The sequence below is a fragment of the Clavelina lepadiformis genome, chromosome 3, assembly GCF_947623445.1.
Source record: "Clavelina lepadiformis chromosome 3, kaClaLepa1.1, whole genome shotgun sequence".
NCBI lineage: Eukaryota > Metazoa > Chordata > Ascidiacea > Aplousobranchia > Clavelinidae > Clavelina > Clavelina lepadiformis.
The window spans coordinates 8,162,902-8,187,898 of NC_135242.1; the positions used below are offsets into that span (position 1 = coordinate 8,162,902).

General features: G+C 33.8%; 1 protein-coding gene across 1 annotated transcript; it reads right to left on the reverse strand.

Annotated features, from left to right (window-relative positions):
- Positions 1–28: 28 nt before the first annotated feature.
- On the reverse strand, positions 29–24,464 carry LOC143450655 (plexin-B2-like). The gene is made up of 40 exons (XM_076951290.1): positions 21,509–24,464; positions 19,890–20,082; positions 19,552–19,745; positions 19,196–19,394; positions 18,338–18,506; positions 17,951–18,108; positions 17,400–17,501; positions 16,544–16,735; positions 16,251–16,376; positions 16,016–16,116; positions 15,769–15,907; positions 15,002–15,185; positions 14,628–14,839; positions 13,948–14,154; positions 13,718–13,804; positions 13,334–13,507; positions 12,329–12,480; positions 12,139–12,240; positions 11,260–11,406; positions 11,022–11,157; positions 10,555–10,670; positions 9,948–10,176; positions 9,391–9,585; positions 8,710–8,833; positions 6,662–6,863; positions 6,377–6,578; positions 6,011–6,201; positions 5,867–5,938; positions 5,570–5,636; positions 5,199–5,345; positions 4,249–4,329; positions 3,993–4,071; positions 3,756–3,919; positions 2,666–2,752; positions 2,280–2,384; positions 2,032–2,189; positions 1,755–1,902; positions 1,467–1,607; positions 1,217–1,291; positions 29–1,065 (listed from the first exon to the last, which is right to left on the reverse strand). Exons 1-40 carry the CDS (start codon positions 21,700–21,702, stop codon positions 961–963), a joined length of 5,856 nt encoding a protein of 1,951 aa, XP_076807405.1. The 5' UTR covers positions 21,703–24,464; the 3' UTR covers positions 29–960.
- Between the last annotated feature and the right edge of the window lie 533 nt (positions 24,465–24,997).

Genomic DNA, 24,997 nt, shown 5'->3' on the forward strand with positions numbered 1-24,997 from the left:
GTGTAACCAAAAACTTTGACACAGTGCATTGCATTAGCAAACATGTATTAAAAGGACCAATTCAAACACAAAAAGCTTTAGCAAAATCGAACATTTTTGCATGGAAAGGTATTGGAAAGTCACATAAATTGCTCATAGAAAAATTAAGGTGTTTGCCAAGGCATGGTGGGTTACTAAGCACAAACAAAAGGCGAATAAAATGACACGCAACAAAACGCAAACAGCTATTTTTAGGTTATGACATGCTTGCTCTACCATATCAGTCATTACAACAGTGTAGTTGTTAGAAATACGTAATAACACATGTTAACAATGATAGTAAGTGTTTGAATTTAAAGGCTTTACCCTGAAGCAAATCTGATCAGTTTCTAGTTTCCAACTCTGCTGGCTAGATGTTGTGTATTGCATGAGAAACATAAGTGTAACTACATCATAGGAGAAACTATCACACCAGATACTGGAAAATTCTATACGTTGGGCAAAAACACCAGGGTAGCTCTATCTGGCAGTTTAAATTTCAAGTTAAACGGCAAGAAGTCTTATGCTAACCAGCAACACATCTGGACTTTAAACACGTTTTACATTGTTTTTGATTAGTACTAAAAAGGCGTTACGCGAATATTATGACTACATATTTCTAACAGATAACATCGTTAGAGAGCATTCGTTTACAAAACATAATAAACTTCATATTGCAAACATATTTCACAACATTGTGTGTTCCAATAAGGCGTAATGTATAAACCCTGGTTAGCTGCAAAGTTAAGAAACCAGGTAGTGGAGATGTCATAGGACTATCATCCTTTTAAAAATGCATACTAAGTTGTTAAGCAAACATACACAATACGATCCATTGGTCCTGTAATATGCTTTACTTTATACAGGTCTACTTTAACTTTATATCCAATATAACTTTGCAAAAAATATTGTTGAAAGAGGAACTTCACCATCTTGGAACCTTCATGTTGTTCCATTAACCAAGTTGTCAATTAAGCTGTAGGTGTGATTAAGTCTCTGTCGAACGGCAGGTGACATAGTTTCATGAATTTCCAAACTCTCATTTACCTAAAACAAAAAAAACAGCCTAAACAGTGAGCTTGTTAGAATCTTCTCTGGCTGTGAATGCCTTTAACGATGTAAATAAGGATGGATAGTGGATATTTTACAACATTCATCAGATTTTTCAATAATATTTTATACGATGTCTGTGCCTCACTTCTTCGTAGTATTTGCTCAAGTAACCCCATAACTCGTTGAGGGCAACGTTGACATCAAATTCACAACCATGCTCCTAAAAAAAAATTAGATGAATGATATAAACAAAAACATCTGCAACAAACTTAAATACGATAGCTAAAGCTTTGTTTAAGACCTTATATGCAAGCTTTAGTTAGGCCACGTTTACCTGACATGGAGACTGCAATGCAATAGTGCAATGATGGCAGATGACACACTTCACAACTTACCCGGTAAATCCCTGCTATATATGCATTCACATCTTGGTCACTGACTGGGTGTTGGTCCTTAATCACTTCATAGTAATCCTGCACTAACTTCTTGTATGTTGGAATCTCTTTTGCATACAACTGTTTGTTAATTGGTGAGTCCTTTTCATGAAACAAAGTTAAATAGTTTACAAAATAGTAAATCACTTCTAACGGTAATGTTTTAACTTAGTATAAATGGCAGCTTTCGAACTACATATGCTTATTCAAGGACATATATAACCTACAACGAACTGAAGGGCTACTGACTTTAGTTGGTTTTATTTCCATTACAGAGCAGGCATCGATGAAGGTTTGTGATATGACAGCCATGGTTGAGGCAATTGTATCGGGCTTCTCAATATCAAACACTGACTCAGGATTCTTTAAGATTGTTACCCAGAAACGACCAAGAAGGCTAAAAACACATCACACAAGACTGCATTCATTTTCATATATTACGGAATTTAATTGATTGGAGCAAATAAAAAATAATGCAGTAAGGCACCAATTTCATAAAAAACACAACTTGGAAACTTGTAAAAACCTGTTTGTTTTCCATATATGCAAAACTTCTGGATCAGTTATTCCTTTCCTGGCTGCATTTTCATCCAGAAAATGAAAAAAGTGCTTAACAGGACAGGGTATAGAAGACTTGTCAAGGATGGCGTTTAGAACAGCATCAACATAATTTTGTAGGATACCCTTAAGAGTTTTGAAAACGTTATAGGTGTTAAACGTTGAAGATGCTGTTTATGAGATAATTTAAGGAAATAATTTGTATTCATAAAATACCTTCATGTTGATAAGGCGGAGTAAGTAGAGGTCTGGAATGTGTTTGTGCCGGTCACTTTTGATTGTGCTTTCCCGTTTTGCTTCCAAGTCATCGTTGTATTTAACCTTAGTGTAAGCATAGAAAGATTCTTCACTTTTACTTTATTTTAACTTTTGTTTCATATCATACATCAAATCACAGCATGTTTTAAACACATTTGTATAGCATCATATTTTCTAATGTATGGAAATGCAGTGGAGTAATTAGGCAATTCAAATCATAAATGTAGTACAGTACATACTACGTTAAACAATATTGTATGTTAACAAATGGACGTTTTTAATTTTGTAATGTAATGAATATTTGGTAAAACATAAAATCATATGAAGATTTGACTAAAACATACCAAATGGTACATTTTGGAAGAACTATCTTCTGGCAGCATGGGTGATAATGCACTTACATCTGTGCTGTGGTTGGATATTGACAAATCCTATAAGAAAAATTAAACCCTTTATCATCACAATGTTCTCATGTGGCACTCTTGTTATGATTAACACTTTTAACAATGCGTAAATGAAGGTATTCTCTATGATCAAATAGTTTTCCATACATAAAAAGTGACTATTGAAAAAGGAGATTATTGTCGCAAAAATATCATTGTACTTAAATATTTTTTACAGTTTTTGTCTTTTGCTATATTCCGTTGGCCATTTAAAACAAAAAGCAATCAGGTCGTGGTCATAAAGCGAGCTCGTTTTCTGTAACTGGAGGAATATGTCAGGACAGGAATCAAGCAGCCACTGGATTTGTCATCCATGTTGTCGTCCAAAACACGCATACCAGGTATTTTGTGGGCAGCATGGTACATGGAGCAATCACACATGGCATTACCTGTGGTCTGCTCCTCCGTGCCGAACCATTTGTCCAAAAGTATAACCTACTTCTACTTGTAAAATTTACCAATTTGTCTCTTTGTCTACGAAACCATGTTTTACGTCACCTTGATATGAATTGACCATTTATAGCAATATGATCAATTGTGCAAAGCTTTTTGATGTGTATTTGTACCCTACCCATTCACCAGGTTCAACTTCTTTTCTGGCCTTACAAAATCTTTTTGTGTCACTGAGACAGACAGACAATATATCCTATAAACCCTACTTGTGAAAAAATGGGCAGATGTTGTAAATATTCTCATTTAAAAAATCTAGACAAGTTAACATGCTGCTCAACTTCCATTAATAATGACTTAGTTATATCATTCTTAATAGATTTTTAGTATTTACTAGCCATACCTCGTCAACTTACATATTGCATTATTGGAACATGTATATACCATATTACCAAGCTTTAACGTAACCCCTACAAACACTACTTGTGCATGAAACAGCCCATTTATGGCAGAAAATCTTGATCACGAAATCTCATCACAATCTAAATTTTAATTCAAACAAAATACAAGACAGGCAGAAATTTTATAATAAGTTGCTAACCTGAGACCCTCCATATTCATTTTGCTTTGGTATGAGGGCAAGCGTAGCATTATTAGCAACTTTGTAGTCAGATATTGTCATCAATCTTCTCCATCGAGATCCAGGCTCAGCTGTATAATCATTGTTGGGCAAGATCAAATGACCACTTCTGCCATGACGCCATTCTATTACAATTTTAAACATGTTAGTCCCAGTTAGCAATTTATTAACACCTTCATGTAGGTTGTACCAACTTACCAATGTCAAGGTGCTCAGGTTTAGGTCTCTGTGAGAATGGAACTCTTTTGTAAACGGCATCCATAACTTTTTCTTTCACCTATACAACATAAGGTACCTCAATGATCTCTCACATAAGATATGATACCTCAAGCAACTCTAGCATTTCTATAAACTCTGGTATAATATTCCAGTAACTTAGTTTTTGTATGTGAAACAAAGAAATTAGCCCAAATGGAAGGTAAGAGTTCAAAATTATACAAAGTGAGAGGCAAACCTGAGCAACAGAATCACAGCTCAGTACTTTCACTATAACCGGTTCATCATCAGTTGAATTTGTCAATGCAACAAACAGAGTCTGTCCAGTCAAACCAAAACAAATGAAAAATGTTATAGCCTCATTAAATTTATATTCATAGAAACCTTAAAATATAAAATGTTAAACAAGTTAAACAGGAGCTAGAAGGAAAAAGTTAGTTATCACTAAATATTAATTACTGTATATTTTATTTACAACTAAGGAAGCAGGAGTGAGCAAGCCCTTTGACAAAAGGGCAGATTGGGCATTGAATGTTTGCAAACTGAGCAGGCTACAAGCCGTCATGAAGGCATAAATCATTTGTGATATATTTTTTTTGTCCTCAATCCAAGTCTAAAAAAACTAGGCCACGTTCGCGCTGGATAGGAACGATGTGAAGTCACCTGGCCTTACAAGAAAGAGCATGGCATGTTTTTTGCAATATTCGGACATTGTATATGCCAAAGGCTGAAAAAGATGCCATGGCTGCCATCAGTATGTAAATTGCTGCCTTACCATTAGCCTTGTATTGTCTTCAAAAATAGCACCTATACTTAACTGAAAGAACTAAGTCACCAGAGAAAATATTAAATATAATTATTAAGAGAAAATAATAAATGTTTAACCAAAAATAAGCTAATTATTACTTGGTAGTATTTTTTATTTGTTTTTTTTTTTATTTACTACACTGAGTAAATTTTGAGCATATGCATTAAAAATTGCCATTTTTTCAGTAGAAAAACATCACTTTATTTGTTATAGATTTTGGTTTAACGCTTCAAAAAATCGTTGGCGTTCTTCACATTTCATCTCCCAAAAATTTGAGCATAAGACTTGATAATTAAGTTTCACAGGTGCTTTTTGTGGGCCAAAGTAAGCCCATCCTTGCTATGAAATGTGGAAGTGTTTTGAGAAGTCATCTTACTCACCAAGACCTCATTTTCAACATCCTCCTGAAGCAAACGATCATCACTCAAGGTGTACCTTGCCTTACCAGTAACAGCATCTAAAGGTCCCTTGGATACTTGCTGCTTGATAGCTTTTAGCAATAAGAATATTGGACTCCCAGCCTTTTCCTATATCAAAAGCAGCTGCATTTTACCATACGTGCATAATAATTACCACAATATTATACAAAAACAAAAGTCATACGGATTTTTTTGAGGGCAACAAAGAAAATGCAAAAAGAAACAATCTAAAGTTTACATCTCTGAAAAGTAAGAGTAACAATCAACAAAACAACTATTGCGCAAAGAAAGAAAGAAGCGCTATAATTTTTCTCACAGGTAAAGAAACCTACCCTCACGTAAGGATACAGGCAAATGTACATCCAGTTGCTCAGCATCCTTTCAGCAACAGAATCACTCCTAATTTAAAATAAAAATCATGCAAACAGAACTTTTAAGAACAAAGAAAGCATACCAATCCAAAACAAAAAAGTAAAAAAACTTGTTGAAACAAACCACAAAGAAAACTCAATAAACAACATAATGCTCATGCACAGTATTGTAAAAATAACAACAAATAAAAAAATTGTGCATTCTTTTCGAAAACCTTAAAAAATCAATTTGCGGCAAAACAAGATAATAATACATACCTTCTTAAAATCAGTTTTGGATTGCGCTGCACATTTTGGTCAATAAGATCAGAAACAAGAGACTTCATTATCCTATTATTAAGATACCAAAATTAAAGCAATCTCTTTTATTTAGAGAAAAATTAATTCAAGAAGAGGACATACTCAGTGAAATAATCGAGCTTGTTGTGCAATGCAACGGTGAGTAATGACGCAACGTTGCTCTTGTCTCTGTTGCTGAAGCTCTTCTGTTCCTCCAATGTGTGAATGAAGACAGATAAGAAATTGTGGTTGGACAGAAGCAGCAAAAACTGAGACAAACCTTGCTCCAGGTTTGGATTGAGCTTATCATTTGGCTGCAAAAAAAATCTTTTTTATTTTCACTTGATTACGTTACATGTTGGCACAAGCTTAAGAACTTTGTTATATGTATATCATGAATAAATCACGATGTTAGCATAGAACTTCGTTATGGCTTGGCTAACAAGATAATTTACTCGCAAGTTAAGATGACTTTTAAAACCAACTTACATCAGGTGGTTTCATGCAAGGATGATAACGATAACTTGGAAAAAACAAGTTTGTGACGTAGGTGCGATAGTCAAAGCAAGGTATTGCATAATCCATATCTGCAGTTAAATCAGACATGTCCACATTAAGCTCAGCAAACGCTTTTCTGAAGTCTGCTCTAACAGACATTTCCATATTTTCAATTGCCTTTTGAAAGTCGTTTCTTGAAAAAAGTTAAGAATCAAGATAACTTTTGCAGATGATTGAAAAATCACACTAACTAATTATTTCTTCATTGAAACTCACTTATTTGCCTTGTAGACTTTGCTCTTGCGTACAAAATACACAACAAGACCAATAATGAGCAGAGCAACAAATGACACCCCAACAATGATGGCTATCAGAGCAGAATTAGGCAGGGAAGGCTCATCAACATTGTACGTTACTGTACCAATGTCCTTGTAAATATTGCCTATTCTGATGTTGACTGAATACTTTAGATCTTCTCCTGCGAAAAAAAGAAAAATTCTGAACATAACATATTTTAAGAGGTAATATGTATAGATAGCACCAGCCATCAAATCAGGGGTCCCCAGCTTACAGGCAACCAAACCAATTTTTGTGGTTGGCAATTTCGTTTTGAGTTGAAATTTCAATGCAGCTGCAAAAGCATGTGGTACTATTTTTTTTATTTAAGTCATGTTAGCCTTGCTGTTTCTAACCTAAGCGTCATTCTTACAAAATACAGTCACATTATGTAACCCACCCTCTCAGGAATTCTCAATTTTTTATATGCAATTGCCACAGGTTCGTGGTGAAAATTAGTTTGGCAGTCTTGAAATTCTCCAAGCAGTCTGAGATATTGCTGCTTACATTTTATAGAAACCTTACATAAACCTTGACTTTTTAAGGTAAAAAATTAAATAAAATGTGTATTCTTGTATGTTTTCAGGTTAAGGTTTTGAAAAATGAAGTTTATTTTAAGGGAAAAAATAGCAGAAACAGCAAACCACTTAATTTTATGATTTTCGGTGTACTGCATTTCTATACATTATATCTCAAACCTGTAAAAAAATTTACCGAATCAATTTTTAAACTCGACAGGTATGTTGTAAAGAGTAATTTCCTGTAAATATACTGGTGAAAGGATGTTTAATAATATGTATTCATTGTATTGGTTAAGCAGATATTGCCAAATTTTATCGCAAATTCTGCCTGTTTTTATGATGGAGATGGCGGTCAGTATGACAACACAATGTAAAAACGTATGTATGATGACTGGGGTTTGTATTAGGTAGGTGAATAGGTGGTATGATAGTAGTGGTAGGCTAGCTAACACGTTTTTGTTGAAATACGTCTCCATAGGTAGGTGAATAGTAGCAGCTAATGTTTACTTTCAGCATAGGAATGTTACAGATGACAGTACATGAACTGAAAAAGCATTCTTTTTTTACCACAGTTACTGGTACTGGACTAGGCTAAACCCAAGATTGAACTGTACTGTAGCATCTACATTTCTCAGTACAAATACACCAACGATAAGCTAGTTTAGGCTTATTTAAGGCAAAATGTTCCTGTTTATTGACTTCAGTACACTTTAATTATAAATACCTATTATTATTTACTTGTCGGCCACATGAAACATTCTATTCATACTTGATCCAAATACCTGAGTCATTTATATTGTTTCTTTTACTGTGACATAATAAAAGCCGCCATCTATGTCATAATTAAGCAATGAATTTGCGTATTTTTGGAAACTTATTTTTGGCAATAGCTGCTTAACCATAACATATTTATACAAATCCATTCTCCAGTATGTTTACTGACAACTATTGCTTGATTTAAGATCAACTTGTTTGACCCTCACTTTAATTATTCATGTGTATTATGTTTACAACAGACTAGTTCTTTTAATGCATAGTTACATAATCAACGCTATTACACATATTGAGATATGATACACTAATTTTATACAAAACTCAACTTACGTATGCAACACACTAGATTTTTACACGGAATTGTGAACAGTTTAAAAATACTTTGATTCTGATACTCATTGTCAAAAACTGAACGATTGCTCTGATTAATGGTAACAATTACTTGCCTCTTTATTAATCCACAACCTCAAAACCATTTTAAGATATCAGAATTACCAACAAATTACTTTTCACAATGCTATCACATTTGTGGGATGATTCTGGTGTAGGTTTAATGTGTATACAAGCGGTTCCATAGTGACAATAGTTAATTAAAATGCTATCTTACATTAAATGTTCATACAAAAAAAACACAGAAAATCTATTATATTAGTGTTGGTACTAATCAATAATATGGAAATGTTAGCACAGTACCTGTTCTTTCTGGGACCTGACAGAGTAAGCCAACACTGACAAATGAATAAAATGGACATAGATTGGGACCAATCATAACTTTTATTTCATCGCCTGTTATTGCATCTAGGTTGAGATTGGAGACCTAAAAAGTGAAATGTTGAAAGAATTAAAATAAACACTATTGAGATACACAATCAATGACAACCAAATTGTGGCAATCTGACACAAACCGAAAAAATTCATCAAATAGTGTTCTTTTGAATATATTTGATTTTTTTTTTGAAAGTAAATTAGCAAAACAATCACAGAATCTAGTAAGAACAATCTCATATCTATTGTCAAATATCACAAATTCAATACAACTCATTCACAATATTTATTTCTCAATATTTGGACAAGTTTAATAAAATTATTGGTGAGTTTTATAATAATATCTTAGTAATCATTTTTTTGTATTTGCAAGCTGGACTTCATCTAGTGTAATGCGTCACGCTAAGACATTATGCAAAATGGAAATAAAAACCTGATCTTAAACAAAATGCAATAACATCACATGATGGTGTCATAATTGTTCTTATATGTTTGGTATTGGGTTTAGTAGTGCGGAATGACGAAATAAATTAATTTATGTTAACAGTATTCCAAGCTGCAAAGCTTTTCACAGCCAACTAATTTGGCATGGGGAAGAAAAGTACTCACCTTTATTGTAAGAAAATTAACAGACTCGATGGAACGATCATCTTCCAATGCTTGAATCTGTGGGTCCGGATACAAAATTAGGTTGGAGCCCAACTTCACAGCAAGGCCATCCATATGCAGAATCATTTCAGCATCCCAGTTTACGCTAGTTGAAATATTGGGAAAAGCTTGGTCGATCTGATTGGTGAGATTTATCTGCATATAGTGTTGATAATCAAGGACATGAACGAGTCATAATATCAGTATCAAATACAAATCGGAAACTTTGAAAAAACGTTTATCATAAAATATTCTATAAAATTATCCTAAAATACCATTATCTTAAATTTCTAGTACGATTAAAGGCTTTTAGTCAAGATATTTGCAAACAGAAGCACCAACACTGTGCAAGGGTTAAGATATTAATTGTTATAAATTAGATGTTTGTCTTGTTGTACTGGTTGCCTTCTACCAAGCATTTACTACATGTTACATGGTGTTTGTGTAATGATTAAATTTAAATGCTATTAAAGTTGTTTTTTATTTCTGTTCTTTATTTTTTCGAAAAGTATTCTTACACTTGGATCTACAACTTCAGGTGAGAAACATGTCATGAAAGTGTCATTTTTAACGTGGCATTTCGAGATGAACGCCTTGTTAAATACATAGGCCGGCAGCTTAATATCCTTGACGAGGGTATTGGATGTCCTTTTATGGCGGTTTAAAGATTTTCTCAGTTGCCAAACCATGTGCTGTATACTTCTTTTCTTTTGTAGTGCCCCTTCTGTTTTTCGAACAAGAGTTGTGCTAAAAAAAGGGGAAGTTTTTTTGTCACGACGAAGACTGACCAAATAGATCAACTGTTGCCAAATGTTTACATAATAATAATAATAACCAGAAAAAAAGAAAAAGTTTACATGAACTGATACCAATAGCTGTGGCAATTATAATCTAATTATGACTTAATTATAAGGTTTAGGCTTAGAACAAGTAGTAATCAAATTGCAATTAGAACAAAGTTAATTGTAGAAATCGATCACTTAACTACTCGCATTCACTATTTTGTAAAAAATTACTACCGGTAAGTAAAAAGTCTGAAGCAGCCGCCTTTTATTAATTGAATTTTACACAGACAAAGGCATTTCTTGCAACATTGGCAATAAGATAATGAGTTTGTCAACATACCTCAAATAAGCTTCTTTAACTGACAAGAAACGCACGCCAATAAAAGTTATATTGCGGCCACCGGACAGAAAGCTTGCTATTTGCTTTGATGAAGAGGCAGTGTAAATTTCTTTCATCTAAACAAATTAAATCTTTTAATGTTGACAATGTACACAAGCTACATATCGCGTACAGGCAAGCAGAAACTAGCTTGAGATGAGGAGCAATTGCTAGAACAAGTCCACCTTAAAACAAAGAGTTGACAACCGTTCTTGATTTAATATCAACTTGTTTTTGGACTTGCTCCTCACTTAAAGACAACTTTGAAATACAATAGAAGAATGTGAGTAAAATGACATTTATTTCTTGTCTCAATATCAAATTTATTTCTGGTTTTATTAAGCATTGGTGTAGAAAAAACACTTGATAATACTGTTACTTTTCAATATTATTTTTATTAATATTTTCTATATTCGTTTGCAACATACGTCTGGATTTTCTGTGTATTCGAATGCGTTTGACAAAATTGCGGTGTTGTCGTCAAACTGAACCTTAATGTCTTGATCAACCATTACAGTTGAAGCTGGAGTTGTCGTGCATTCCAGATTTGTGTTGTTTGGTCTCCTGAGCACAATCAATACAACACAAAAGAGGTTAAATGTTGAAGACAAGCTGAATCAAGTCACAAGGCTGTGTCAAACTAAGAAACCTAAGTAATAAACCTACTTTTGACTTATGCATGGTAAGTCAACAGTATCACCAATTGTGACAGTTATGTTATAACCAGTATCCAGATTGTTGCCATATATTGTTAGGGCAGTACCACCTGCAATTGGACCCATATGCCTGCTTACTTGGTTCACTTTTGGATTTCTAAAAAATATAAAAATTTCAATAACTGATGTAGTTACGTGTGCTTAATTGACAAAACCTCATTTAAAATGTGACAGATTATTCTGCTTCTTTGTTTAATAGTTCACAATTAATTAAGCCACAACCTAAAAATTCTTTGGGACAGTACTTTATTTTTCAAGAAGCATAAATATTACTACAAAAAGTACAAGCAGGAAAGAATGTTATAGAATAGACTGTTGATTTATTTGATTACACAATGCACATCCAAACAAAGGCAAGTGTATTCTAGCAACACAATGAATCCATTTAGGTGAACAAAAAGTTACATAAAATGTTTCACATATCCTGATAACCACTTAGAGAAAGCAAATATGCCACCAGATCAAAAGCCTTTACATAGGTAAAAAAATGATAAAGTTGACACTGAAAACACTGAGAATCTTGGCACGAACAGTGGCAACCTAGTTTGTATAAACAAACTTGAAAGACAAAAAAGGACTTGCTTGACCAAGCATGACAAGTGAAAGCAAGATCTTTCTTCCTGAAGGTTTATCAGCGCTTACTACCAATGCCAAGAATGTTAACTATCTTTCAACTATGCACATAATAACAAACTTGAGAACTATTGACAATCTCTAGGGGTTCAAAAAAAGTTATTATTTCTCATCTCAGCAAGGTAATTGTGTAAGCAATGATGGAGAAAATGAAGTGAAACATGCTTTAAAACATACAAAGTATTTTTATACAGACCTGTAATGAAATTTGTTCATTGAAGACCTTGTGCGATTCTTAACAGTAACTTGAATTTCTTCTGATTTAGCCTGAACTACCAACCCAGTGCTACATACAACTCTGTAACAAAAATTTTTAACTATTAAGTACAGTTCGGTGTCAACAAAATAAACGGTTACATGATTTCCTGATTAAGAACAATTCTTACCGTTTTGAAACTTGATAAAGGGACTTGATGATTCTACATTCTTCTCCAGCCACTGTTACTCTATCCACGTCCTCAACCCGTGTACCCATGTCGGTCCCGTAAATATGTACCAAAGTACCACCATCTAGTGGACCGCTTGGGGGATAAAAATCCTGCACATCAGCAAAAATAGTTTTTGCTTTTGTTTGTTTCAAAGCCACCCTTAAAGCATTGCTTTAAGTCATTTTTTGAAGATTACTTTATTTGGCATGCATTGTCATAACCTGAGGGTAAGGTAAGCAACAACCACGACCAATAACCAACGCATTTTTAGCATTCAATTATGGTGTGTTTTTCTTAGTAGATAAAAAAAATTGTTTGATCAAAAGCAGTGCTAAATCGTGTAATAATGAAATTAAATATAGTACTGGACTACTGAAAATGTTTAACTGTTATCGTGCTTTAGACTTAGTACCATGATCCTAGCCAGACTAACCCAGCATAGTATACTGTAGTATCATAAATTACAGTATCTATCAAGTCTACTAGCTTTTATCTCCTCCAGTCAAGTAGATATAATTGTTTGTAATAGACTTCTTACTGTTGCTTGTATCTCTATAAGCTATTAACTGTGCCAAAGTTATGACAGCTGCAACTTGGGTTCTTAATCGTTATGCACTGTAGTCCGCTGAGAGTTTAAAAGGCATTAAATTAGACAACAAAAAGATCACAATCAATGTTTCTAGCTAACCTAAGATATGATTGATAAAGCGAATCACCGTGGTGTTTATGTAATAGTGAACAATGTTTTGAAAGTTTTAACACTAAATCCTTTGAGATTTGACTTAAATCAGTATAAATTTAAACCTATGTTAGCAATTTATGCCTAAATTCAACTTTGGCTAAGTTTTTCCTTGTTGTTCAGAATGGCAACAAAACTCAGCAGATAGTAAATGGATAAAAAGCATAAAAACTAGTAATTGCACTAACATTCTAGAACCAAAAAATGCACCAAGTGTAACATACAGTTATCTGAAGTGGAGGACATAGATCTCCATCAGTTACCCAATCCTCATCAAAATTCGCACATGAGGTGTTGATGGTGCAACGCTTGCTTGTTTGGCACCAACCACAGTTGTATTTTAGATCAGACGTTACACAAGTACTGCAGTCTGTTCTACCAGAAGAGCATTTGTAAAACTAAAAGCAAAAAAACATTTTGCGGTAAATGCAGGTGGTAGAAGAAGTTTTGAAAATTGGTTGCTAGATGTTTTGCACTTACAACCTCAAAGAGTAGCAATATAAAGTTACATGAATTAAAGTGTTTAATATACATATGTAAAAATTAATCTCCCAGTATAGCATACTGTTGAGTTAAACACATACTTTTTCTGTTTAGTTTTAACTTACTGTTACTGCAGTAGCTGCTTCTGTACTATCAACTAGATAATCCAGGTTCCAAGTTACAGTGACATCAGCTTTTGCTTCTGCTCTGTCCTAATCAACAACATAATAAAAAAACAGAAATGGTAAGCCACAACAGTGGTTTCATCAGCTATACCATTACAAGCTGTTCAAGAAAAAGTATTTGTCACATGAAAAATTTAAAAGCTTAGTAACACCAACAGCTTTGTCTGTACCTCATCATAGTTATACATATGCGCTTTGCAGGTTACTTGATCACCAGATGGTGACCTTTCAGCTGGCACTTCCTCATGCCGATAGGACTCGAATGAAACATTACAATTATAGTGGCCAATTGGAAGGTTTTTTGCTGAAAATGTGATGCTGTGCATCTGGTTAACAGGAAGCAGACGATCAGTTGTTCCAAACAATGTTGGACAATTCTGAAATACAAAAACCAAATCTGTAAATAACTGAAGCTATTCCAGCAATACTGGCTTTAGTTCAAATTTGGTTATGTTATCCCACTGGTCTTTCTGATGGTGACCAGCATAAGTCAATTAACACTTGTAATAACAATCAATATTAATTCAGTATCATAATGAAGTAAAAATATAAATGGTTCAAAACACCACTGGTTCAAAATGTCAAAAAGTAAGCTGGCTAAACCTAAAAATTTGGTATTACGCTATGCATTGCACAAGCTAGTTATCTCAAACCATGAGACAACACTCCAGTCTAGTTGACCAAGATTTATTATTGGATCAGTCAAGTTAGAAACAACTGGTACAGAACAAGCAAATGAATATGGAAGTTAAGGTAAAGGTTCTTTAATTTAGTTTGGACTATCTGCACTATGGCTGGTAAATAACAAATGGTTGCACACTTTGTATGCAACAGATGTCACAAAACTTACCTGAACATTGTGTTCACATGTCACTGTGCTATTTGGTTTGCACTGATGGTCGTGAATACACCAAGTACAAGCTCTCCCACTAGACAGACATCCGGAACATGGTTGATTTATGTTTAAAAAGCGCCCATACACACCGCACTCATAAAAGACGACATCCGTTGAAGCGATGCCCACTCCATCAAATTTCAGCATCAAAACCACAGAAAGGAAATCTACAAATATTAGCAATATTAGTAAATCTGCAAACATATCAGCATGTGTTTCATTACAAAAAGTGGATAACTCAGAAAAATTAGTAAGGAACATCCCATAGTTAACATGACAACAGCAAGTATACAACAAAAGCATCGAATGATACATAATTGCTTATTTACCTTGACCGCCTGGTGTTGGGGGTAGTTCATCATGTGAGGGGGTAGAACATGTGACCTTGGTAACACCAGAGCTTTGATCCATTTCACCAATCTTGGCAAGTTTGGCTGAAAAGCCATCAAATTCGCAACTATATATCTTGTTTTTTTCATTTTCACTTCGACTTAAGGGTGGTAGAAGAGTGACCTGAATTAATAATTTTTAATTTTGATTCATCTGTTGTCGTGTTAACATCAACTGATCTTGAAGTTTTGCTTACTGACAACTTTTAACGTAATAAATTTTTGGTCTGAGAACATAATTATGATGGTATGGGACATGATATGAAACAAGTGATTTGAAAATGCTTTGCAGTATGCTTCTGGTGGTTTGTGCTGTTAACACCACAACACTAGCATTGTACACCAAAAGTAAGTTTGCAAAGTTTACTAACATGTTGGTGCAAATTTTTTGTTCACTCTTCAAACAAAATTTGACAAAATCATATATTTCTATATCTTCTTTAATGACATGATAAAGATGACAGGGTGTAAATGTATTGCCCATGTTATAACCAACATTTACATAACAAGTGATGAGTGATGACCAATATCATGTCAATGTGGTTTGATTTAGTGCCTGTTCCTGAAATTTTTCTGGTATTAACATTTTGAATAATATTGACATAGCTGCATATTAAAATACAACAAAAATACAAATATATGTATAGATATATATATAAAAGACAATGCAAAGCAAAGTTAACAGGAGTAAATTTAGTTTAGCTTACATCAATGACCACATCTTGGTTGAGAGTTCTTTCGATAGGTAGTGAAGAATTGGCTGCAATACACTTTCCTGAATTCGGTCCAAGCCATCTTTGGTCCCACGCATTCTTAGCGGTGGTGCAGTCTTTCTTGGTGGAACATCTGAAACAGGCAATAAAAATAAACCATACATATATATTTGTAAATTTTTCCTGATTGCTGCCAAAAATTGGTAAAACTTCTCAAACCAAAAAAGGATAAAGTACTTACCTGCTTTCTAAAATACACCAACCACAATATGGATCGTCAGAGCTGATACATTCATTGCATGTTTTAAATTGCTCACATGCTGCCACCCGGATGTTTAAAACCTAGAAAAAATCATCCAATCAGGTGACAGAAAATTTTTTTCTACAGATATTTTTCTCATTCCTCAACCTTCTAGTTTTCTGCACAAAGATACACATTTCAGTTGTTTGAAAGAAGTTAAAAGCAATTAATTTACCTCAGATTTGGTAGTTACATATAAATGAGGTATGACTTGATTTTCGTCATTATTCCAGACAAAATCAGGCAAAACTGGGCTTTTAGTCTCTATTTTATTGTACATACGCCCAGTGTTGACATTAACCTGCAATACACAATCTATTAAAAAATCATCGCAAAAGGAGACACTTTATTATTACATTCTAAAACATTTTTTAGAAAATTTTAACCATGTGAAAACTTGTAAGTTTCCCAAAATCTGGCAGTATTACTTATCAGTATTTATAACCTGCCAACACCACTTTCAATTACCTGAATGATTGAATCTGTGTTTGAGAATGCAGATTCAGTATTGTTAGTGCCAATAAATGCAACAATATTTTCATTTACTCTGTCAGTTATGATCGCAGAAAACCTCTCATTTGGCATGGAAAATATCATGGAGCTGTAAGTGTGTTGCAAGAGAGTTAGCTTGCTAGGGAGATAGGGGGCACCACACAATATCTGAAATGACAAATAAAACAATTAGGAGCAAGGCAAAAGTAAAGTTAGAGAAAACGGTCAGTGGAAGCTCAACAACTAAATTTCACTTAAATCAAATTTTGTCCAACTCAACTAAGGAATCACAGAAAAATGCCATGCTACACATATATGCACTTAACAGAAACCTGATTGCTGGCTAATTCACTATATTAATTGTTTTTTGCAGTCATAATTCCATATAAATTTTAAAAGAAAAACCTTGTTGGACAATATTTTTAAACATAGCTTGTTCTTATTTCTTTGAAATGCTTTAATAGACTAAATAAAGCTACTATCTTGAGGCTCGTACATCAAATAACTTAATTGCATAAAGTTATTTAATGTTAACTACATAACTTTTGCAGGAAAAAAATCAAAGCGAACTTAAGCACTTTTTTCTCACTGGTAAAAAATATTTTTACAAAGCAAGTCAACACGCCATTCTGGGTTAAAACCAGTTTGCTTTCATCAGTTCCCATTGGCCAAGTCTTCTTAACAACTATTGTTTCTTAACAGCTCAGATGTTATATTATACTAAGCACACTACAGCAGTAACAATGAAAATCTTTAACTGAACAATGTACACATGCAGCCTATGACATAGCTGTCATAAGCCGTATGACTATGAGCACAAATAAACTCAAACCTGTTTTTTTGGAACTTTGTAATCTGGGTAGTAATCTAATGTCACTGCGTCTGTCTTTACAACAACATCGGATAAGCTTTGACTCCCTGTTATGAAAGGTTTCTACAACACAAGAAAAGAAATAGCTACAACAAAGCAAATTTACCTACAGTACAGGTATATTAATCAAAGACACAAAAAACTAGCTCAAGTCCATATATGAATAATAATGCATGAAACAACTACATATGTCCTACACTGGATTAATTGCACTAAACCAAAGGTAGCAATGTCAAAAATAGGATGTCAATTAGATTCAGACAGTTTTCAGAGGTAGGGCATTAGTATCAAATAAAATTTAAGAAATTGAAAAAAGGTTTTGGTTAGGAGTTTTGATAATTCAGGCACTGAAGTTAAACTAAAGAGCTATAATAAGCTTTTCTAGTCAATACCATACATTTGCAAAGATACGTATGTTATGTAAGTGTAGTTGCAATTGTTGCCTATACGAAAATATATATCAATGGTATGTACTCTAAACAGTATATTTAGGGTATATGCATATACCGTACATTAGTATCACTTTGACATTCCTTTTTGTGAGTTTCAAAATTGCCCACAATTACATCTGTTCCATTCTGCCCCAAATGTCTATAGCATATTTCCAGTGTCTCATAGTACAATGAATCCAGTTGCGATGTTGTAAAGTAGCAAAGAGCAGACCCAGTGTCTGTTGCGAAACAATAATATTGTTACAGAGATTGCTCAGATTGTCAAAGTTAAACACAGTTTGTAATTTAGTGCAAAACGTATGAATGATATAGCATATTTTCATTGGCATAACCACACTACATAGGTTACCATACATACACTAAAATTAAACTAAGCTAATTGCTATCTGCAGCTGCTAAAAACACACAACAAACCAATACTTAAATTATGCAAACCAAAGTATGTACCTGTCGAAAACAAAACATATAGAGTTCCATTGTTTACATCTTCTGCATAATATGCACCTAGTATTTCACTTTCAGCATCATCAACACATTTAACTGGGAGTTCAATATAAGAATTATAGAAAACATCACTTTTGCAAATTCGAGCTATCACTGAATGGAAGGAATTTTTCTGCAATGAAAAGATTAGAAAAACATACACAAATCAAACATAATATCATAGGTCACTAGTTTGAATGTGTCATAATTAAGTATTTAATGTTTACTTGGCAATCAAAATTTTCCAGTAATTTCTGGAGAAAAAAGCGCCAGTTGTCAGAAATTTCACATCTTTAGTAGCAAGAATTTATATAGCGCCTTGAGAAATTTAAAAATCTTTTAAAAATACTATATGTATATATTACTACAGATAGAAAAATTTAGGTTTCAATTCTGAACTGGTATGACCAATAACCTGATAACACTCTACTTAACTATCAAAAATTATCGAAAGGAAATCAATAATGTATAAATAGCTATGAGATAGTTATATGGTTAACATATTCACAAGCATCAATGATTTTATTCCTTGAAAACAGATGCAACAGTATACGCAATAGCTATGGTGACTTTTTTTCGATCAATGCACCAACTATGACTTAACACAACACTTTACATGTAAATTTCCAATAGTATTACCAATTACCCTGTCATGTTAAGAATACTAGGTCTTGCTGAGAGCATTTGTTCATAATGGGTCGAAAACAAATTGACCCTTTTTCAATTTTAGCATATAATATATCATGGAAATAGGAAACAGATTGCAGAAAATGTTTTAGACTAGCCAAACCAAAGACAAGGTTACCGGCCAGTTATACATACCGGTACTTCTTGGTTGAAGACAAAGTAAACGAAGCCGTCTTCTCCACCAGTTTCAAAAATATATTTATAATCACGTTGAACATTCTCATCCCTCAATGTCGAACCTTCAGCACTTTTCTGTTCTATAGCAAGTCTCAGCAAACAATTTTCTTTTTCATGATCCAAATATAGACTTCGAGTTGCAATCGAAAAATCATGCCTAAATGCAATACACTTTATAGTTAATTTTTTTTTAATTGACAGTGCTGACTATGCATTAAAAATTCCAAATACAAATTGATATAAAACAACCTATTTTCAAAATTAATTGAAAATATGCAACTTTAACCCAACCACAAAATGACATAATTATACACCTGTACAAATGCTTTGTCACTGTGGCAGCTACATATAATACTGGATTGTTCACAGTAGGACCTTCTGTAATAACTCCAACAGTGCTGCCATATTCTTGATTGCATGCTACCATATTATTTCTTGCTTGATTATCAGTAGATACATTATATAAGATGTTGGAAATGTCTCTTAAGTCATGTGTCTTGCAAGTACCCTTTCAATGATTTGGACACAGTTACAAAAAAAAACTTTTGTTTATAAAAAGCGATTTATGAAATTCACTATACACTATTCAATATTCAATACATAAATGCGAGATACTAAGATTTCAAATGTATAACAATTCCTAAGGCAGTACCTGATACACACTTCCACAGACAATAAGTCTATTGCCAGTGCTATCAACCAAGAGCAGTTTATTAAAATTATCTGTTAAACGTTTCTCTTCCTTGCATGGATTAGTTGAAAACGGAAGACATTTTACATTATCCTTAACAGGTCCGGTTCCAAGAACGATAACTTCACTAAGATTTTTAGTGAGCTGAAATAACCTGACAGCAAAATTAACAAGCTTTTATTTTCTTTTATATATCTGAGCAAGCAAATATTGTAAATATTGTATTGTAAAACAAGCAAATATTGTATGTATATATATATATATATTGTATACAGGGGCAGATCTAGAAAATTTTCGATGGGGGTGTTCTGTTAGTCACAAGTTCTGAAAACGAGGATTCCTCAAGAAATGATTTTGCCAAGTTTATTTTGCCCCTACTTTGCTTTTCTTTCATATCCTCATCCATAGTGTATAGGTTAGCTAACAATGCCTGGATATGTAACTCACACAATGCTTTAGTGCACACGTATGCATAGCCTATGATGCAAAACAAAACCAGGAAATTAGGTAGATCAATCACAGAACTTACGTAAAAAAAAATTTATTTGCAGAAAATAAAACGCAAGGAATAAAGAAGTGTACATATAATTTTGTATGTAACAGTTGGGCGGTTTTTCTCTGTTTGTGTTAGTCATTTTTCAGCTTGGAGGTGATGACATGGGTAACAATGACGCAAACTGTATACGATACCGCTCTCATTTATTAACTAAAATGCTCCTTGTTGTAGTAAAACAACATGCTCTAGACAAGTGTAATCTTTTTTCGCTAGTGGTTAATAAAAACAGAAAGATGACTGCTTTTGTTACCATAGAGCAAAGTTATTATTTGAGAAACACAAATAAACTTTTGCGTAAGGATTCACCACGACCGTGAATCAATCATGGGCAGCGGGCCAGAGGCAGGGTAAATCAATTATCTGGGCACATGTAGTATCATAATTAAGATGACAGTACCAAAATGATGTAATTGTAATCTGCATATACAATGAGTTCAACAATAGATATGTTAGTTAATACGAGTGAAATGAGATAACCACGATGATTACTATTAACCAGATAATCGTATGGCAAATTGTAACCTATCGTACCGGATCTATTTCATTTGTTTTCCTTCACTTTTAATGACATGGTACTTTAGCTCAGTTGCAAACCTTCATGCAGCACAGTGTTGTCGCCCATGTCAAAAAAGTGTAGAGCCTTCCAGTACCGCTATGCATTCAATGCATTCTGTTTATTGTTTTTCCTCGAAAATATTCCCTAAAACGAAATGACGATGTACCATCTAGAAGCTAACACGAGCCACTGACGCGCTTTGTGCTGGGGCTTGCCACTTGCCATTAAAGTGTTTTAGAAAATGTGTTGTGTTGCATGTTAGCACTGAAACCAAATATTGGTTGTTTTTAACCGGCAAAATAAACTGTAAGCAGTACGCGCCAAACTTATTTTAACTGCTGAGAGTGGTGTTGCAACATCTTAACAGCCCCGCTGTATCCGCCCCTGACTTTATCAAAAGTGCTTTCAACAATTGCAAATAAAATACTCAAACACATTGACCAACTGGGTATGAATACAAACACATACCTATTTTTGGCAGCAACATATACATAACCAAGGTTTTCATTCACTGCTAAGTGGTTTATGGTTGAGTTTTCCGGAGAAAATCTTGAAACAACATACATGTCCGACCTTTCATCTTCACTTCTAACTATGCTGGCTAATATAATCAAACTGAACAGCAGCAGCAAGCAAACAGGTCTATTAAACGTCATTCCCATCCTGAATTTTCATCTGGTTTCACATTTCTTGCACAAAAAAGTCTTGTGTTATTGTACTCTGGAAAGGCAATGAAAGCATTTCAATTAAGCATAACAAGGATGGCAAGTTTTGGATCAAAAAAACCACAACTAAACCCAATGGTTTGCCTGCTACAGATGGTGTATTATCTTCCAATCTAAAATATTCACCTACAAAAGCACAAATGAAATAAAATTAGCATAATTATACCTATACATGGGCAAAAAAGTTTAGACAATTTAAATTCTACATTCTGAATGTTTGAATGCAGAAAAAGTAGCAATTTTACCAACAGATTGTGTTGTTTCAGATAGGCAAGAGTAAGTGAGGAGAAAAAATCGACATGATGTCACATTACTTGGTTAGCGTAACATGTGACGTGAAATGTGTAAAAGTTTGCGTTGTATCTGCATCGTATTACACACACAATTTTGCCTTGCATTTCAAGCAAAGTTTAAAAATAGACTAGCAGTAAAAATAAACTGATCTATTTTTATTACAGGCCTTGCATATACTACACTTTTCACGTTGCATGTTTCCCTGACCACGTCTTTAAACGTCATATTTGAAAAATGTGCAGTAAGTAGGATTCAAACAGCTGCAAAATAAAAATTAGGAAACAACTTTTGAAAAATTTTTTTTAATCATGTAAAGGAATCCATATGCTACTCACCAGAGTGAAATTGTTACAATACGATGCTTAAAATGTTTGCAATTTAAAAAGAATCAAAGTGGGTCGATAATATCCATTGTTAAGTAAAGGTTATTGAAAAAATCTTGCCACCCAGACAGTAACGTAGAAAGGGTCCATTGTACAAAGCAGCAATAACCCCTTAATAGGCTACATGATAACAATACATGCAAACTTGCAATGCTTTATTTCTGCAAAATTGATAGTACTGTAACTAGGGTCGAGTACCGTATTTTCTTGAATAGAAGCCGCCCTCGAATAGAAACCGCACGATTTGATTAGAAATAAACAATAGAAGCCGCCCTCGCATAGAAACAGCAGAAGACAATGTTGAAATCGCTTCGGTATAATATAAAGGCTGTCATTGAGAGCTTGCACATGCGAAAAACAGCAGTTGTCACATTGTAGTAGTGATCGGATAGTAATAGAATAAAACCTTTTTGTCAAAAGAGAGCGCAGAATTTTATTGTCATCTAATCAACACTACCGGTACTTCATGTAATAAAAATAGAAGCCGCACAAAACCTTCAAAAATAAAAAATAGTAGCCGCGGTTTCTATTCAAGAAAATACGGTAGCCAGTGTACGAAAAATCACTTTATCTTGCTGATTCAAACCCAAATAAAACCAGTAATATTCAACATAAAACAACAAAATTTATACCATCACATGCAGAATTTCATCCGACATCATATAATTTTTGCAGTGTACTCAGTTTTTCCTCGAATGGAGCCATTCAATGAAATTTCTGCCAGTGTACGAAAACAAAATTTTTCAGTTTCACACATACTTATGCTAAATTCGCTGTTTTCTGATTGGTGGGTTTTTTAAACATAGACATCAGATGTCTTCAAGATTATATTTTTGGAAAATTTGTTTTAATTAATAAATTCAGCATTAATCTGCAAATTTTTCTTCAAACATCACCGAAAAATGTCAGCTAAACTTAACAAATTGTTTCTGTCATGCATTGGTTGCAGATTAAGTCTACGATGCGTAGCAAATATGCAAAGACGATCAGTATAAAAGGAGGTTGTGGGATATTTTAAATAAGCCAAACATATTGACAACAGTGCATTTTACCATAGTTGATCATTTCATACACTGACTCTGGCAAAAAATTTAGACCCAAGAACACTTTTGTCCAAAAATAAATGATTGATTCATTGAACTTGGTATACAGTTAGAAGAATCTTGCTTACTATCTATAAAAACTCCATTATATTGAACCAAAAATTAATATTAAAATAGCGATATTTTTTTTAAATTTGGACACTGGGTACTTTAGTAGACTGGCTACACGACCCTAGTAAGTATGGCAGAATACTTTTAAAGTGTGTCACTAGATTACAAAACTGGAAACGACTGCTTTAAATGAAACCGATAACCAGAAAAATGGTAACTGGACTTCAATTTCTGATCTCTTCGTATACACCAATTGAAGAAGCAATTTGACGCTTGATTGCTTGTGTGAAGAAATTAAAAATAAATGTTAACCCTAAAGCGACATCCAATATCCCCTTTTTTATTTTACCATATACTGATTCTTTGAGTCTAGTATACAAGTGCACAACCACAGGATGCCTTTGTATAGTAGATCGCAGCTACTCAAGTTGTGACGTCATCTGGTTGGTCAATAGTACATACTAAACCCGATGCTACTTGGTTAACACGGTTCAGCCACCATCAATATCTTCAAATTACTTAAATACCTGCTGTACTTGTGCACAGCTGCAAAAAATGGGATACGGTATTACTTTGTCACAATAACAATTCTGACGTCACAATGGCACGGTACAGTTACCCAAATCCAAAACAGCATAGTTTGGTAGGCTAGTTGCAGTATTACTTGCTTTACATCCAGATGTCACTGAAGCAGACGCAGAGCTGAAATAGCTCCATACACTGCATGATGTTACCGTAGCCATAGATCTACAGCATTATTATGTGACATAGGCTAAACAAGCAGCAATCAGTTTCAGAACCAGGACCGACAACCGACCATGCCCTTGCGGCCTTCAGGAACCATACGCAGCAAAAGCGATACCACCCTTAAAGGTTATGAAAATCTTGAGTGTTCGTTAAGGATTAAAACAATAGTTTGATGTCAATGAGCTAAAATTGTTTTAAAAAACTTTCACGTTCATAAGCCATTAATTTATTTACTTAAAAAGTTATAGAAAATGATATTTTGATACCAACATATTTGTACTGTATTTCATACGCAATTCTATGGCAAACTGAAAACAAAACTGTACGTAACTAACAACTGAACTTGCATGTATTAGGAGTTTAATACCCAAAAATTAAACTTGATTCATAGTTTTATGAAAAACTACAATGATTTTAGATTTGTTTATTTTGTTTAAAGTTATGGATTTTTTTAAAAAATATTTTTTTTACTTTTGCAACCTTTTCTAAGTTGGCATAATATTAATAATAAGCAAACGTCCAACGGGCTTTTTTGGTTTTGTTGCTAGGAAGCGATGTTAAACATTTTTCCTTCGCAGTTCTGTTTTAGGCTGGTTTGCCTGTGGATGATTTTTGCAATTGTTAAACAAACTTAGCAAACAGTTTTTACATGCA